The sequence below is a fragment of the Psittacula echo genome, assembly GCF_963264785.1.
Source record: "Psittacula echo genome assembly, chromosome: 16".
In the NCBI taxonomy this organism is placed as follows: Eukaryota; Metazoa; Chordata; class Aves; order Psittaciformes; family Psittacidae; genus Psittacula; species Psittacula echo.
The window spans coordinates 5561089-5576920 of record NC_137752.1 but is presented as its reverse complement, the minus strand read 5'-3'; the positions used below and the strand labels follow the sequence as shown (position 1 = coordinate 5576920).

The window sequence follows — 15832 nt, the reverse complement described above, 5'->3', positions numbered from 1 at the left end:
GCCTCTACACTAACCTTGCATCTGTTGTAAATTGCTCAAGCATCTGCTTCCTTCCATGAAAACAAGATTCATTGGAGTTTTGGTTTGGAAGCCAAATTAAAACCAGAGAAGGCACAGGACAGATCATTACTAATTATATAATTCATTTCAACAGTCACCAGTGATTTTTCCACTTCAGCTTCATAATTTCTCTTTCCAAATGCAACGTTAGATGCTAACCTGATATTTTATAAGGAAATTACTAAAACATACTGTCTCTTCAGACACGTTCTGATCTCAAAGATGTCATGGGAATCCATTCACTCGTTATGTTTCAAGGATCAATTACAGCGTGCAGTTCTGCTGCTGGTATTTATCCAGGTAAGCTCTTAGTATCTACTGCACTTGTTCACATTAAATAGTTCATTCACTTATTTCTTAAGCCAGTGTAAAAAAGGAGCATGGTCCAGTTTTTCTCTCTGGTTTTCTGCTTTTGTAGGAGTGAAGAGCTCAGTTACCAACAAAGCCAGGGAGGACCTGCTGCACAAATTGGTTGAATACTCTAACACCCTACTTTGAATGCCTTGTGGCCACCTTTCCTGCAAGGTGCCTGGCCAGAGGGGAATTCTGCCTCTGAACAAAACCAGCAGTGCAGAGAGTATTCCGAGCAAATGAGACTATTCAGTATCCAAAGCTCCGTTACACTGTGCTGTCCTGCTGGCTCCCTGCAGGATCTTTCCAAGAGCTGTTTCACTGATGTACTTCTGTACAGAGCAAATGCTCTTCTATGTAGAGGACAGTTTCTCCTCTATGTCCTCCTCATTTCTTTGGTAACATCACAATCCAGTATTTATAACATTACTGCTCGTGCTCCTGAGCAGAATTCAGATGCTTTTGGATTTGACTGGGGGATGGTAAAGAACTGAGAAAAGGGAATCTCATAAAACTTCATTTGGTTAAAGCAGTATTGTCTAGCTGTGCTGAATAGCAAGCAGGACATATCAACCACCTCAGCTGAAACAAATGCCAACCACTCCTTTTTCATCTGATAAATTCAAAGGATTTGGAAGTGATTCCTGATTTATATTTTTAACTGGTTAGAATTACTTCATTTTTAACAGTCATATGGCACAGTCATGATCTTTTAGTCTGACCATTTGTACGACACAAATCACCAAGGACCTCTGAAATGGGAACTTGACACGTTTTCAAATCAGACAGAGCAAACTGCCAGAGCTTTGCAGCCTCTCCTACTCTGTATTTCTAGATGAACCAAGTGGACTTAATTCACCCCTTTGGAAAAAAGAGACCATCTGAACACTGTGCTCCAGCTCCATAGGATGAGTCAGGCAGGAAAAGTATTTACATACAAACATCCTGGTAACTAGCAGGGGGAGGAAATGAACTAGAAAGAGAACGCAGTGAAAGGTTTAAATGAAGATTTAGCAATAGCTTTTCCTTGCACATTTTCAATGAACTTCTCAGAAAAATTTGAGGGATTTCAGGGAAGACTACAGGACATTGTTGTCATTGTTTCACCTTTCAGACCAATATGGGTATGCAGAATTTAAGACTCTTTTGGACTTCTCAGATCGTTAATAAATAAAACAATGCCCTTTCTTCGGGAAATATTAAAATTAAATAGTTATAATTGCTTATATGGCCGAATATTCACTAAATAAGATATTTCTGCATTTGAAATACACACTTGTGAAGTGCTCGTGGAACTGCAAACTAGTGTTTTCAAATCAAGGTTGAAATACTCAGCACTCTCTTCAATAGTCTGTTCTGTGAATGGCACTACTGGAGCACCAGATCACAACACAAGCCCTCACCTTCAGCACTGCCTTTCTCTCCAAGAGAAAGTGTCACGTGCCCACCAAGACAGCCACTACCTGGCACATCCTCCAGGTCTGCTGCTGCAGAAGCAGAACTGAAAGACTTGTCTCCCCCATAAAAGCCACTGAGAGAAGATGCTCTGAGCTAAACTGCAACTAAGGAGGTACGTTTACAGAACCTGCCTTTGGACAACTTAGAAACTTCCCGCTTCCCCAGTGAAATGTGATGGCTTCAGGTTCTGAAAGTCCCATTAAATGGCAATTCCCTCAGAAAGAACAGAAAACCACTCGATAGAAAACATCTTTTTTCCATGTACTGTCTGTAACCAGATGAGAAAATGTTCTTTACAGCAGTGTTCTCAATTCTTTGTAACTAACCACTGCAGTTCCCCACTGAAATCAGCTTTACTTTTATGCAACTCCAGCCCTAAATGTCAGTGCAGTCCCTGGAGCAGAATTTGGGCTTTTTAAAGTAGTCACTTCCTTGCTGTTAGTGTCTGCTCTGAAAAACCTTCTGAAACACTGAACACTTGTGTCTCCTTCCTGGAATTTTTTATAGGAGGAAATAATTCTAAGGACCTTAACCCAGGAGTCAAAGCCCTGCTATGCCAGCACTTTTTAAATGGTGCATGTGCACAATGTGCAAGGTTCTGGGAAGATAAAAGTAATCTTTTTGTTTGAAAAATGGAATATTTTATCTCAGGAACCTGTCATTCTACTTACTGCTTATGAAGATGACCAAAGAGAACAATGAATTCAACACAAACACTTCAACATGGGTTTTCCAACATAGCCACAGCTGCTGTCAGCAACAGGAACAGAGCAGCTGACCCAGGAAAATTGAGACCACATTTCCTATGCTATCAGCAGCAAAGGAGATAGGGACATTGAACTTAGGCCAGTGGTGATGTGTTACAAGATGCTGATCTAGACTCAGGTGAATCCCCAATGTCAGCCACAGAGGCTTTCAGCTTCTTTGCATTGTACAATGCCTAAACGAGCAGCTGGCAGGAGAAAAACCCAAACCCTGATTCCCTCAGAACATCTTAGCTGTGGTTTGGAGCTTGCCTAGACTGATAAAGGTTTTGCACACAGAACATAACAAAGTGCGCATTGTAGCACTGGGAAGTGAAAGTTGGTTCAGAAACTAACAAAAAGTCTGTGGACTTAATGGGAAATACCCAGAACAAGCATGTTCTGGCCCACAGTTCTGCATGCTAATGTGCACAGGGAAGGACCACAGAACTTGACTCTTTTTCCCTGGCTTTGCTGAGATTCATCACTATCAAACTCTCAGTTAATGTCTCTCCTCCACTGTTTGCAGCTATTATGGGCTATGAGGTTTTCAACTTTGTACTTCAGCAAACATATTTCATTGGTATTCAAAGTGTCAAGAATAAAAACTGTGGAAAAAAAAAGCATTTAAAACCAATTAGAAAAAGAGTTAAAGAGCATGGCAGGAATTCAGTTTTTCTGAGGGCACTTTAAAAACTGTTTAACTCACTGTCTGCTCAAGGCAGCCCAAAGGCAGACATGACACACTTGCTGAAAAGCAGGATTTCTTTGGGTCTCTACAGGAATCAACTCCAACCTTCCTTTCTTGTTGAAACTTGACACTACAGGATGCGCTTAAGGTCCTTGAGAATTGTCAGCCCCAAAGATTTAGAGCCAACTGCAATGGAGGTAGCTTCAGGAACATTAAATTTGGTCCCCCCCAATCTCCACCCACAAGTAGTCCTGGCTTAAAACACACACGTACCATATGAACAATTTATTATCACCTAGAATCAGTTCATCTTTCACATCTTATCATAAGACTCAGACTGACTAAGCAAGCTAACATTGCAGCACTTGAAGCATGAGCTGACGCCAAGTGTCTGGATCAGAAGTTGCTCACAGAAGCATACATGGCCATAAAACACAGGGGAGTCATCTTCCAACTGCTGAAGCAAGAGGTGTCAGATCATTTCAGGGAAATGCCCGAATCTGCACCAACTGCAGTTGGAAGAATTATTTCCTCCTTTACTCTTATCCTTCTGAATCCACCCTGCAGAGAGGAAAACTTCTCACATTAAGGCAGACAACATGCAGCATCAGCATGAGAGTAAACCTCGGAATGCTGCTCCTCCACACCTACTCTGCCAGACATATACAAGTCTACTAAATTAACGACTTCGATTTCTACATGAATATCACTTAATGTTTAGCTCTTCCTTCCATACTTTGGACAATCCCTCCTACTCCAAAAACCCGAATGGGTGATTTCCATCAGCAACTGTACTTTTTGTGGTTTCATTGTGGGGGTTTTGACTAAAGATGGCTTTATAGGTTGGGATTTCTTGGATTTGTTTGCATGTTATGATAAAACACAATGGATTCATTCACAAAACAAAACAAGTTTTTACATAACAGAACGTGCAATAAAAGCGCAAGAAAGAAAGAAAGGAGAAAGAAAAAGAGAGAGAGGTATCCAGAGGAGAACTTACCCCGCGCTTTAGGCTCCTGAAGCAGTGGATTTTGGGTTTGGAGGTCATGAACTCGTTGAAGCGATGGGAGAGGGGTTCCTTTTGCTGCTTGGGAGACTGGGGGCCGTTGGGAACAGCAGAGGGTGAGGCAGAGGCAGGGGGAGGAGGAGGGGGCTGATGTGGGGATGTTAAAAGGGACATAAGCTACGTATAAGAGATGGAGAAGTGACAGAATAAAAACCAAAATAAAAGGATAAAACACAAAACGAAAATAAGCATCAAAACCAATATTTGAAATCCAGAGAAAAAAACCAATTAAATAATTAAATTTTAAAGGCCATGGTTCAAAAGAGGGGGGAAAGCAGTATTTAAAGTTGTGTTAAATGAAGAATGCGATAAATGGAAGTTTTAGTAAGTGATGCAACAGAAGAGTAACGCAGAAGTATTCTGACAGGAAGCTCATGCAGTCTCTTCCATGCAGTGCTATCCCCATAAATTGCCCTGTTCTGCTCTGTGGACAGCTCGGAAAATGCATATGGATAGAGCTTTCAAATACCTGAATTTAAATGGATCAGATAAGGAAGGTACCTTAGTGCCCAGTAGCGTTTCTATTATCTGGAAAACAACAAACCACATTCCTTCCTGCTTCCAAATCATACCTCAGCAATGTGCATCACACTTCACTTTCACAAATGATTCTATGAATTTGCTCAGGAGTTAGTCCTGGGTTTTGGTTCTGGCTCCACTGATGTAAGCCCCAGAAAGCAGAGTTCTCTCTTATACCAGCACAACAGGAATGACCCATTTAAACAGGTAGACTTTTTGACTGTAATTAGAAGTGGTTTGGTAAGGCTCAGAGCAAGGGTGAGATCCAAACAACGAAGCTACTCTGGGCTTCCATCAGTGTTACTTGAAAATTGATTCAGTCCATTCACCCTGACATGTTCTGGTAACCCCAGATAAATGCTGCCATGCATTATGGTGTAGAATATGACAGTGAAATGAAAAAGGTTTAATGGATACATAAGTTAATATGGTCTTTTAAAAAGTCAACTGCTCAGTTTAGTTATGCTCTATTAGTTGTGCTTAAGAACGAATCGTAGCAATTCCTTGTTCCCAGCCACCCAACTGAACCCAGTGCACAGATTGAAAAGATAACGCAAATGAAAAGCCAAGGAGAGTTTTAGAAGTGTCAAAACAGTAATGCCACATTAAAGCTTCCCAAAACAAGGTTAGTTGGCACACATGGCACTAGGTAAGTGGTATACAAGTCCTTCTCCGAGTTAGGAACAGAAATGGACCATGGCAGAGACGTGACAACTAAAGTTAAATTAATATAAAAACTGCAACATAATTAAAGAAATTCTACAAGAAGAAAAAAATTAAAGATATAAAGAAACCAGAAACTACAGCAAACACCATATTAAGACATCAGTTATTTACTTTCTGAGTCTAAAATTCTCTTTAAAAACCGTAAGTGCCAGGGTTACTACACAAGACAGAAGTTATTGACCATACACAGACTAGTATCAAGCTCAGGTTTGCAATTCAGTACCTTATTTTTCTTGATGAATGGCCATAACTTGCCCTTGGATTTGCCACCAAACTTCGGTTCAGACTTCCCATCCGCTCTGGAGTTGGAAAGGCTGGATTCTGAGACAGTCCGCTTCATCGGCTGTGTGAAATCCTCAAAGTCAACGTCTCCTGGGGGCTCAAACCCTGATTTAAAGGCTTCTATTACCAGCTGGGAATCCTGGAATGGGACAGATCCAGAACAAGCGTGACCATCTTAGGTGAGTGCTGTCATCACATTGGTGGCACAGAGAAACAGTACGAGGACAAGAAAGTTTGTCTGTGCAGGAATAGATCCTCATGGTGGTGAGTCTTACTCCTGGAGCCCAGGATCAATGCAAGGCTCTCCATCTTCCGCTCCAAGATCAGGGTACTTTTCTTGGGCCAATTTTGACTACCAGGATGTGCTTTAAAAAAAGCTAACCCAGGCAGAGCACAGCATCCTACCAAAACAAGGCACCCTAATGTGTAACATTTAACCCTCCCAGATAATAAAGTGAGAAATGCAGTTAAGAACACAACCACTACCCTGGACAGTTTCCAACCTATGCCAGTCAGAATGTGTTACAAGTAGGAACAGAAATGGCTACAAGCTCAGTTTCATAATAGATCTCTAAATAAACAATCTATCCATGGAAGTAAAGCAGGTAAGCTTTATTCTAAGGTAGTCCGTCATTCCTATCATGAAGCTCTAGTTCATTTTGCAAAGGTATTGCTGGGACCAGTCATTACCCAAAAATACCAACAAATAAAAAGCAGAGGACTACAGTCTATTTAGGAGAATATGTAATATATAACTATCATTAAAGACAGGTCATTGTAGTTAAATAAAGGTGATGCTTAGGAAGAGTAAACTCAGGTCTCATCACTCCAGCCTTCTACTGAGCTGCACAACCCCTGAGTCTAACCACAACCCAGCAATGGTTTCATTCCCCTTGCTTCATTTCCAACACAAACATAAAAATTCTGATACAAACATCTTTGAAGGGTTTTTTCATATCTACTGGTGAAAATTACTAAGAGCTTATTATTAACTCTATTGACTAGAAATGCAATCACACTTCAGAAACCAAACAGATAAAGCTTAAGTGACTCACAACAAAGATGTAAGGTATAGAACTGCTGGGCACGCAGCTGTAAGCAAGCCAGTGGAAAATCCCAATCAATACTCCTATATAAAACAGCTCGAGTGATCACACTGCCACAGGGTGACGAGCTAGTGCTTGTGAACTTGGCTGCAGTTAATGGCAGGAGCTTCTCCCACAAGCTTCAGCTAACAACTGAGCAGTCCAAGGTCATTCAAGCAGCTCAACACCTTGGAACTCCAGGCACTGTCAGTAAAACCATGCTCCCTCTGGCACCTACCACAAGTGCTAGATGCAAGCCAGACACATACTTGATGTATACTGTGCACGGTGGGTTTGCTCCTTTTTTTGATAGGGAAAAAAGAAAAAGTAAATCAAGGCAAGAACAATACACAGCATTTTTCACGTCTACAAACAATTAAATGTAAACTCAAATTCAGACCTCAGCTTGCCAAATGCATTTAAGTCTAATGGACTCACCAAATACACTTTAATATACTTCTCATCTACTTGACTTCTTGGGAAGAGAGCTTTTTATGTTACACAGCTCTAACAGTTTACTTCTAAGATCCTTAGAGAAGCTGTGCCACAGCACACAAATCTCTAGAGGAGCATCACCATCCTCTTCAGATAAAAAATATGAGCTTGTTTCTTTGAGGGCATCTCACAGATTCTGCTTATGGCCGTAGGTAAAACACTATCCATGAGAAATATAAACATATCCAGAGGCCAGGCTCTGCTGAGCAAAACACAGATACACCAAAAGCTTTGCCAAAGTCTTCATGGGATTACGAAGGAAATGAAGGTTTAAGATCCTCAACCTGTCAAGCGCACTGTGAAACTCATACACAGCTTTTAGGGAGGTAGAACAACACTTTCCATTATTTCATCCTAGTTTGACATTAAAACTTCCTGAGATCTAAACATTTTGAGAGATTTTTAATAACAGCCATGAAAGCAAGCTGAGGAAGGAAGAAAAGAAACTATAGCCATACACAAGGTTATATTAAATACCCTATTGGTATTTTATCCTATGGAGCTTTTCATTTTTTCCTCTTAATTTTAGTGTTCCTTCCATTTAGCCAAAACATCCTTCCACTACAATGGAGTTAAAAATAACCAGCACGCTCCATATATCACAGAGATAATGTCATAACAGGAACTCCATAACAGGAGTTCCATAACAAAGGAAGTCCATAACAAATTCATTTTATCTGCTGCTAGAGCCTCCCTGCACAGGTTCACCTAGCAGTCACTACAGCTTACCCTTGCAACATGACCTCTGGGTTGTCAGAGCTGCTAGAAACAGGACAGGAAAAAGAGGCATATTTATAATGGCATTGAAAACGCAGGGCTAACCAGTATTCCCAGCTAAATCCAGACAGTTTTAGTACTGTTAGCAGGAATTCTATACACTTCAGTGAAAGCATAAGGCAATCCTATTAACACAGTTGCAAATTCAGTTACTAAGCCTGAAAGATGGGCTGTTTTGCAAGCAGACATGAGGCTTTGTAATATTTAAGCTGCAGAAAACATAGAAAGTATTAAATCTGTCCCATAGATCATTCTGGTTCTTACACTATCCAATAGAATAGAGACCCTGGAAGAAATGTGATCTTCCAGAATCCTGCAGCATCTACAGACAGGGGGAACACAGAGCTGGCCATGGAAAGGAAGCCTATTAGCAGCCTGCACTTCCACAATTTCAAAGCCCCTATAGAAATACATCCTTCCTTACTATCGTACAGCACAATTCTCATGCTAGAAATCACAGTTTATCACTGGAACCCCACGCCTTCATAGACAGGTGTTTATAATGAACCTACCCAAAGCTAAAAACTCATTATCAAAAAGCTCTACAATACTTACATGAAATGCAAAGTTCTGCTGTTCTTATTTTCTTTTTCCTTTCTAAACAGTTAATGCCTTACCATCAGCTGGTAATATTCTACTGACAGTAAAAAACACTGCAGAACTTGCAGTTTCTTACATCCTTTCATCCAGAGTTGACATTTGGTACATGAGGTAGGTTACTGGAATCGGTGTTTTCTCCGATTTATTATTCCTTTCTCACCAATACACCTATATTAGCTGTGGTTGTTCCATTTAATGCCCTGGTACCTGAACTGAAGTGACTGCACAAAGAGCAGAGCTTTCATTGAACGTCTCCCCTTCTTCAGTAGCTCTGTATGTGAGAGCTGGGTAGAAAAAGGGAAAATAAAACCAAAGGATATCAACAGCTAAATAAGAACCCCAAATGCATCGCTGCCTTCTGTCAAGGCCACAGTGTCTGACCTTATACACTGCCAGTTTGGTGATACAGTACTTTTGTTTATGATTATCAGATCCTGGAGGTCTGCTCCCAGCTGGGAAACACATGTCCGTGTGGGCCAGAGTTTCACACAAAGCTTTTCCTGCTCAGCAGGCTCTTGGTTTTGCTCACCATTGTACTGGCTGTATTATCACCAGCTGTCCTTGAATTCAACTTTCCTGGAATCTGATCTCATTTTCAAGGCTGACTAAAGCACAGATCGAGTTGATTTTCCTAGGCAAAGCTTCTCAAGTTTGAAAAGATGAGTGAGTAAGGGAGACAACCTCCAATTTGAATCTTTCCAGGAAAAGGAGAAACTTTCCTGATGGGAGCCTAAGAGAGCCCAAATTTGCCTCTTCAAAAGGGGTGAGATATGAAAGGTCTGCTGGAACGCTCTGCATTAGTGACAAAAGCAGCATGTTAGATGTAAATATACAAAATGCAGCTTTTAAATTACTGTGTGCACCTATGGCCACCTTTAAAAAGTAGAAGGACCTCCTGTTCTGGAGATAAAAAAAGTAATCCTTGATGGTATTTAAAAAAACATAACCCTTTATAAACAGAACTGGTTTCCAGCCAAAGCCTTCTAAACCCTTTGTAATTGTTCAGATATGACAAATTTGGTTAAATACATTTTCGTTACATGGTGTTTACAGAAGATCAACGCTCAAAGGCACCATAGTCTACTGTCATACTGGTACACAAGAGGCATCAATCTGACCTGTCTGTGTGCAAGAGAGACTAATTGGAACATAAAATTCACAGTGATTCAAACACTCAGCTTAAGCCTTGTGTGTGGTTTACTAAGAGCTCACTTGAAGATTCAAGCAGAGTATAGGTTTAGGTATGAATCTCCCCAACACAATTTCAGCACCAAAAGCTGTACCTCCAGAAGTGTATGTTGTTCTAACATGGGAATCTGTGCCCCAAATCCTCTTCTCCCATTCTGAAAGGGTAATTTTCAGATTCTTTACTTTCCTAAGCTGCTCTCTGTGAGAGCAATTGCCGAGCAGAAAGCAGTGGATTAATTTCAGAACTTCAGCCTCAGGTCTATGCTGCCAATTAATGGCAGTCTCCAGGCTCTGAGCACTGAATAGCTCAGAAAAGATTCCAGCGAAAGAGACGTATGGGAAATGTGAACAGCCAGCAAGACACATGCTGTTTGTATTTGAAGCACTAATGTGATCCATGAGAAGAGCTGAAAGAGCAAGCACAGACTTCATTTACAAAGGGGGCACATCACTCTGAAAACAAAACAGAAAACACATTTGCCCTTGTGGTTACTGTACATCAGGAAGCTCAACTGAACTCGATATCGGCCTTTTTATCAGGAAGGCTTCTTTTTACTCCTACAGCGATGTCCACAAATCAAGATTTATGAGAGCTCATTTACAGATTGCCAGCATATGTCAACTCTGCAAAGACATCTTACAGTAAAGCAGACATTTTGAGAGCTGTTTGCAATAATTTATGTAGTCAATATTTTAAATACCTCCACTATTATAAACCTAACTGGAATGAAGACAGTTCAGCAACATTCAGTTTTCTGACTATTAGAGACAGAATCCTCTGAATAAAACCTGATGATTAGTTATCTGGAATTATGTCCACCATCTTCCTTATTCTACACAAAAGCCTGTTTTCCAATTACAGCATTTCAAAAGGGAATTATCCTAGTAAAAGGAAAAAAATATTGCGGAAAGAAAAAAAAAATAGGTTGAAAATCAAAAAATGTGGCAATAGAAGCATTTCTGGGTGTTAAGCAGATCTGGGAAATAATCTGAGCACATCCTGCCTCAGACAAAGCAGCTTGGGATGAGAAGCTGTGCTTTGTTTTAGTTCTATGACTATAAAGCTTCTGTGCAGCAGCCTGGACCCAGGATTTAAGTCTCCATATGTAAATGATCAATAGCAAAGATGAAAATCAAGAATCTAAACACTTACATTCTTGTGATCAATTGATTCCGCAGCCTTTGTTATTTCATCCAGACACTTCCCAATGATAGGGATCACTTGGCGGTCGACCTCTGCGAAAGTTTTCATGGATTCACCTATCCTCACAATTCTTCTTTCCTCCATCTCTTGTATTTTCTAAAACATCACGTTTCATTCAGATCAAATATCAAGATTACCTTCACAGTTTCAACCAATTTTTTTCCCCAGTATCCTTTAAAGTTCATGATTTAAACAAACTTGAGAACAAACTAGAGCAGCTGTTATCTCAAGACACTTGGTTGAAAATACCATGAAGCAAAAGGAGTTGCCCATTTAACTAAGGAGTTCCAGTTATAAGAAAATGTGTATCTGCTACGCAAATATCAATCATTTGATATCAGATGACAAGCATGTGACCTTTTCTCCCTTAAAGACGTTGTATTTTCCATTTCTGATGCTCATGAACCATTACAATGGAACAGTCATTTAGAACTTCTGCTGTACTACATTAATCTTCCTTGGTTCAGACAAGCACAAACTCAGACTGTCAGTTAGTGAAAATGTGATGGCTTTGTTCTCTCTCTAGTCTTTCTTCAGGTCCACTAAGACATAATCGACATTAAACCCTTTGACGTTCACTACTGAAGAATTATTGTGGTTTATATTTAAACATCTGTGAAGTCCGATTTGAACACGGGTTATAAAGGGCTGCGAGGCTTTTTGGATGTAATGATGCCCAGCTGATTCCTGCCCCAACAATGCAAATAATGCTCTCATTCCCCAGCTGCATGGGCACGAGTTTAACAGAGCAAGATTGTGAGGATTCCAAAAATGATCGTAATCTGTCATGCCAATTCAATGTCACCTTCCTCATTTATTACTGATCAGTTGATATCTAGTCTAAAAAAAGGGGACAATTTATTCTACCAAACTCTCAATTTTTGGGTTGGCAAATTGCATGCAAAATTTCCTAACAGCGACCAAAATCACCAAAAAGTAAAAGACAGGGTCACAGAAGTGAAGCAATATGCCCCTCTATTCTTACCAAAAGATTATGAGCTACTCTATGAGCAGTGCCAGTGACCCCTACCTGGAAGATGTGTGGTATGTGTGTGTAGTAATGGTCATGCTGCTCACTGTTGAACTTCTGTAGAGTGGAAGAATACTCTGCTTTGCTGTCTTCTGCCATTTGATGTCGCAGCTGGGCCTGCTGTCTTGCCTAAAGAAATGCCAAAAGAAATACAGAATTTATACTACATGGAAAGAGAATGCATTGTGTTACTCCTCATCTTACTATCCTTACCAGTAGACAGCAGAGAAACATAAGCATATGGGTCTCTGAACAGTTCAGCCATTGGTTTACTCATGATTTTTTAAGCAGTTGATCTATGCCTCATCCCTGGCAGTGTTCAAGGCCAGGCTGGATGGGGCTTTAAGCAATCTGGTCCAGTGGAATGTGGCCCTGCCTGTGGCAGGGGACTGGAACTGGATGAGCTTTAAGGTCCCTTCCAACCCAAACCATTCTATGATTCTGTGTCCAGCATAAGCCTGCAGTGTGCACACTGCTGCTGTTCTTTTCTTGTTTTACAACACACTGTTTCCACACACAACCTCTGTTCATACCGCATGTAACACACAAACAAGTTTGCCCCTTTACCAGCCCACTTAACACGCACACAAGTCTTGCTCCATCATATGCCCTGTTGGATGGCATCTGCTTTTTGTTAATAAACTACTTACCTGTTGCCTAGCAGTATTCTGGGGGAAGGTTAGAGACAAGAAACCAACATGGGTTTGTGTCATTTCAAATAATCATGACAAAACATCTGAACTGAGGCTCCCACTGTGCTCTCTGCAAAGTCCTTGATTTACACTTCCTTGAATAGCACTGGCATGGAGCGCATAAGGAAAGGGGAGCCTGAGGAGCAGCTGAGACACGACTCCCTCCCTATTTTTACCTACACGGATCATTTGCTACCCAGCATAGCAGAGCACTGGGCAATTAACCTCACTTCTTTCCCTGGAACAATCTGTCCCTGAGTGACCCTTTTATATTTTCATATTCCTCCCCTTTCAGTTCTGCTTCCCAAGGCCTCTGTTATCTGCTTTACTGCCCAGCTTTATTCCCTCACTGCCTATCCCATCTGTTTATTTTAGTTGCCTTTTCCTTCCTCGCTGTTGGCCTTCATACAGCGACTCTTCCTTCTCCTCCCTTCCTACATCTTCATCCTCTGGCTGAAGCTCCCCTCTTTCCCATTTCCCATTCACCCAGCTGGAGCTGTGCTCTCACCCTGCTCCCTTTTCCATGTGCCCCATGTCTGGGGACCAAATGCTTGCTCCAGTGAGAGCTCTGCCATTGGCTGATGTCAGCCCAGGACTTGGCTTTGTAAATCTAAACTATCCTGAGTTCACACTCATTTTTCAGGCACCCACCCTCCATTGCCAACCTAGCATTGAATTGTGAATGTCCAGAAAGTGTTGGGTTCCAATCACTTCCTCAATTTCGGAATAACCACTTTAAGGGTTATTTTATTTAATTTAAATTAATTTGGGGTGTTTCAGAGAAACCAAATAATTTTAGCGTATTTTAAGAGGGCTCCCATTAAAAACAGTTCAGAATGGGGTTAGTCTTTGAACTGTTCCAAGCAGACAATAGTTTCCTAACAATAAATCCATGAAATACCAAATCATGGAACATTTTAGTAATCATAACTGGAAAGCAACAAATTCTGCCAGAAGGTTTCAAATCTCAATTTGAAAAGAAATAGGCTTCACTCCCATCTGTCCAGCTCACACAACTCACCTAATAATTTATTTCACCTCAATTCAGCTATTTCTTTCGCAAGCACAGTCAACAGTAGGAATTTCCTAGATCCCCTTCATATTCTTCCTATGGTAATAATTCAAGTGCAGTGAGAAAATGCTGGGCACCGAGTGTGTAACAGGAGATGAAACAGTAGCACCAAATGGAAAAGACTGACTATAACCAAATAAATTCAGTAAAAGACTTTCAGCTTTGCTTGCTCCCCAGGAGTTTAAACTGTCCACTAGCTCCTGTAAAGGATGTATGTATCACTTCAGGATATATTTATCGGCAATGAAATTCCAACAAGCCATATCAATCCTTTTTCTGCCCGAGTGCTATAAAGCTTATTAAACTTTATCATCCATACAGTCATAGGTAGCTACATTAAATGAGTGGAAATCAAGATAGCCTTTGTACCACAAACAGCAAAACAAAGCCATGGCAAGGTGGACAGCTGAAGAGTAATGTGCATTCAGCTCCCAATCCCTCCCTCAAACCCCAGCTGCTATGGATCAATATCCATTTGTGAGGCCCATTCTCTTCATGTACCTAAGAGCAACCCATTGTCTGAGCCAGCTTCTCCACTAGCCCCAGTCCCACTCATACAGCTGGGGTAGTGCAACTCAGGAATTTGTCCCTTGACTCCATTGTTGAAGGAAGAAAACAAGAAATCCATTATTCCACATTTCCAGGCAGATCCAGCAAACATGAAGCCATCAGAGTTCATAGTCACGAGCAAGCTCTTTGGGTGGACATGAGCAAAGTAACTCGGAGCTAAATGTATACAGGAGTAGATGCTTGGTTTCCAAAACAATCTGAACTGGTTCATAAATAAGATGAGTAAGTAAAATTGGGAACGTTCCAAACCCAAGAATTTTTCTATGAGTGCCTCAGTGATGTTTTGTTTCTCCAGGTCACTTAATGCATTTGGCAAGCTTCAAACACAGTTCAAATATTTTTCCAATGAGGTATTTGGATCTTAAAATAAAAATATTTTTAAAAGCGCTAATTTTTTTATTATTACTTCATTTGAGTATATCACTTAAAACTAAAGTGATGCTGATAAGAGTAACAGAACTGTATTTCATAGCTTGGTTCCTGCACTCTGCTGAAGGACAGGATGATAAAAATGGGCTTGTGATGTGAAGCTTTACATTCAAAGTAATGGACGCAGTGGCCTGGCGCTGCACAGAGTCACAGGAGCTATTTCAGGAGTGATTTACAGTTGAGCTTTCCAGAGAATCAGGTTTTGCCACCTTTCCTGCTCACCTGTGCATGCAAAGAGCTTCAGAGAAGGTAATTTTGGGGTTTTTTTTAGAATTAATGTTAAATTATTTCCTTTGAACAGTTTTTTCAGGTGGAAAGGCTTTGGAATAATTGGTCTCTAAACCAGACCATGACTGTAGATGCAAGAGGATCATACTGTGAGGCAGCTTTCAGTCAACATACACTCTCCTTTAACTGGGCAAGGATGACTGAGCATAACTCCCATTTCCAGCACCACATATGAAACTATGATCCAGATGTTCTACAATCTATTGGAATACTCCATGGTAAGAAATGTCCAGGCTAGGTACATGGAATGCAAGGAAAGATCCTCTCCTTTCTTGAAAGGGAGAAAGAACAAGGTCATCTCATTCTCCACAGTCCTTGCAAACATGCAGAACTAGTAAAACTTTATATACTGATCTGAAATCAGTCCTTTGGCCATCTTTAAGATGGGTACTGTGGGCTCTGAAAGTGTGAGTAAATGTCAGCAAGCTGCTCTGCATTACATGCTGCCTCTTATGAGTATTTAGGAAATACCTTTGTGTAGTTTTCCTTGCATACACATTTTCCCC

At 40.8% G+C, this 15832-nt stretch overlaps 1 protein-coding gene across 1 annotated transcript in view; it reads right to left on the bottom strand.

Annotated features, from left to right (window-relative positions):
* FNBP1 (formin binding protein 1) overlaps positions 1–15832 on the bottom strand; it is a gene marked incomplete at its 5' end in the record, with an annotated part of 94585 nt that overhangs the window by 19490 nt on the left and 59263 nt on the right. Inside the window, 4 exons of the mRNA XM_080630541.1 lie at positions 4304–4486; positions 5838–6035; positions 11195–11341; positions 12276–12404. Of these exons, the coding sequence (XP_080486667.1) occupies positions 4304–4486; positions 5838–6035; positions 11195–11341; positions 12276–12404 (657 nt within the window). The remainder of the gene's footprint in view (positions 1–4303; positions 4487–5837; positions 6036–11194; positions 11342–12275; positions 12405–15832) is intronic.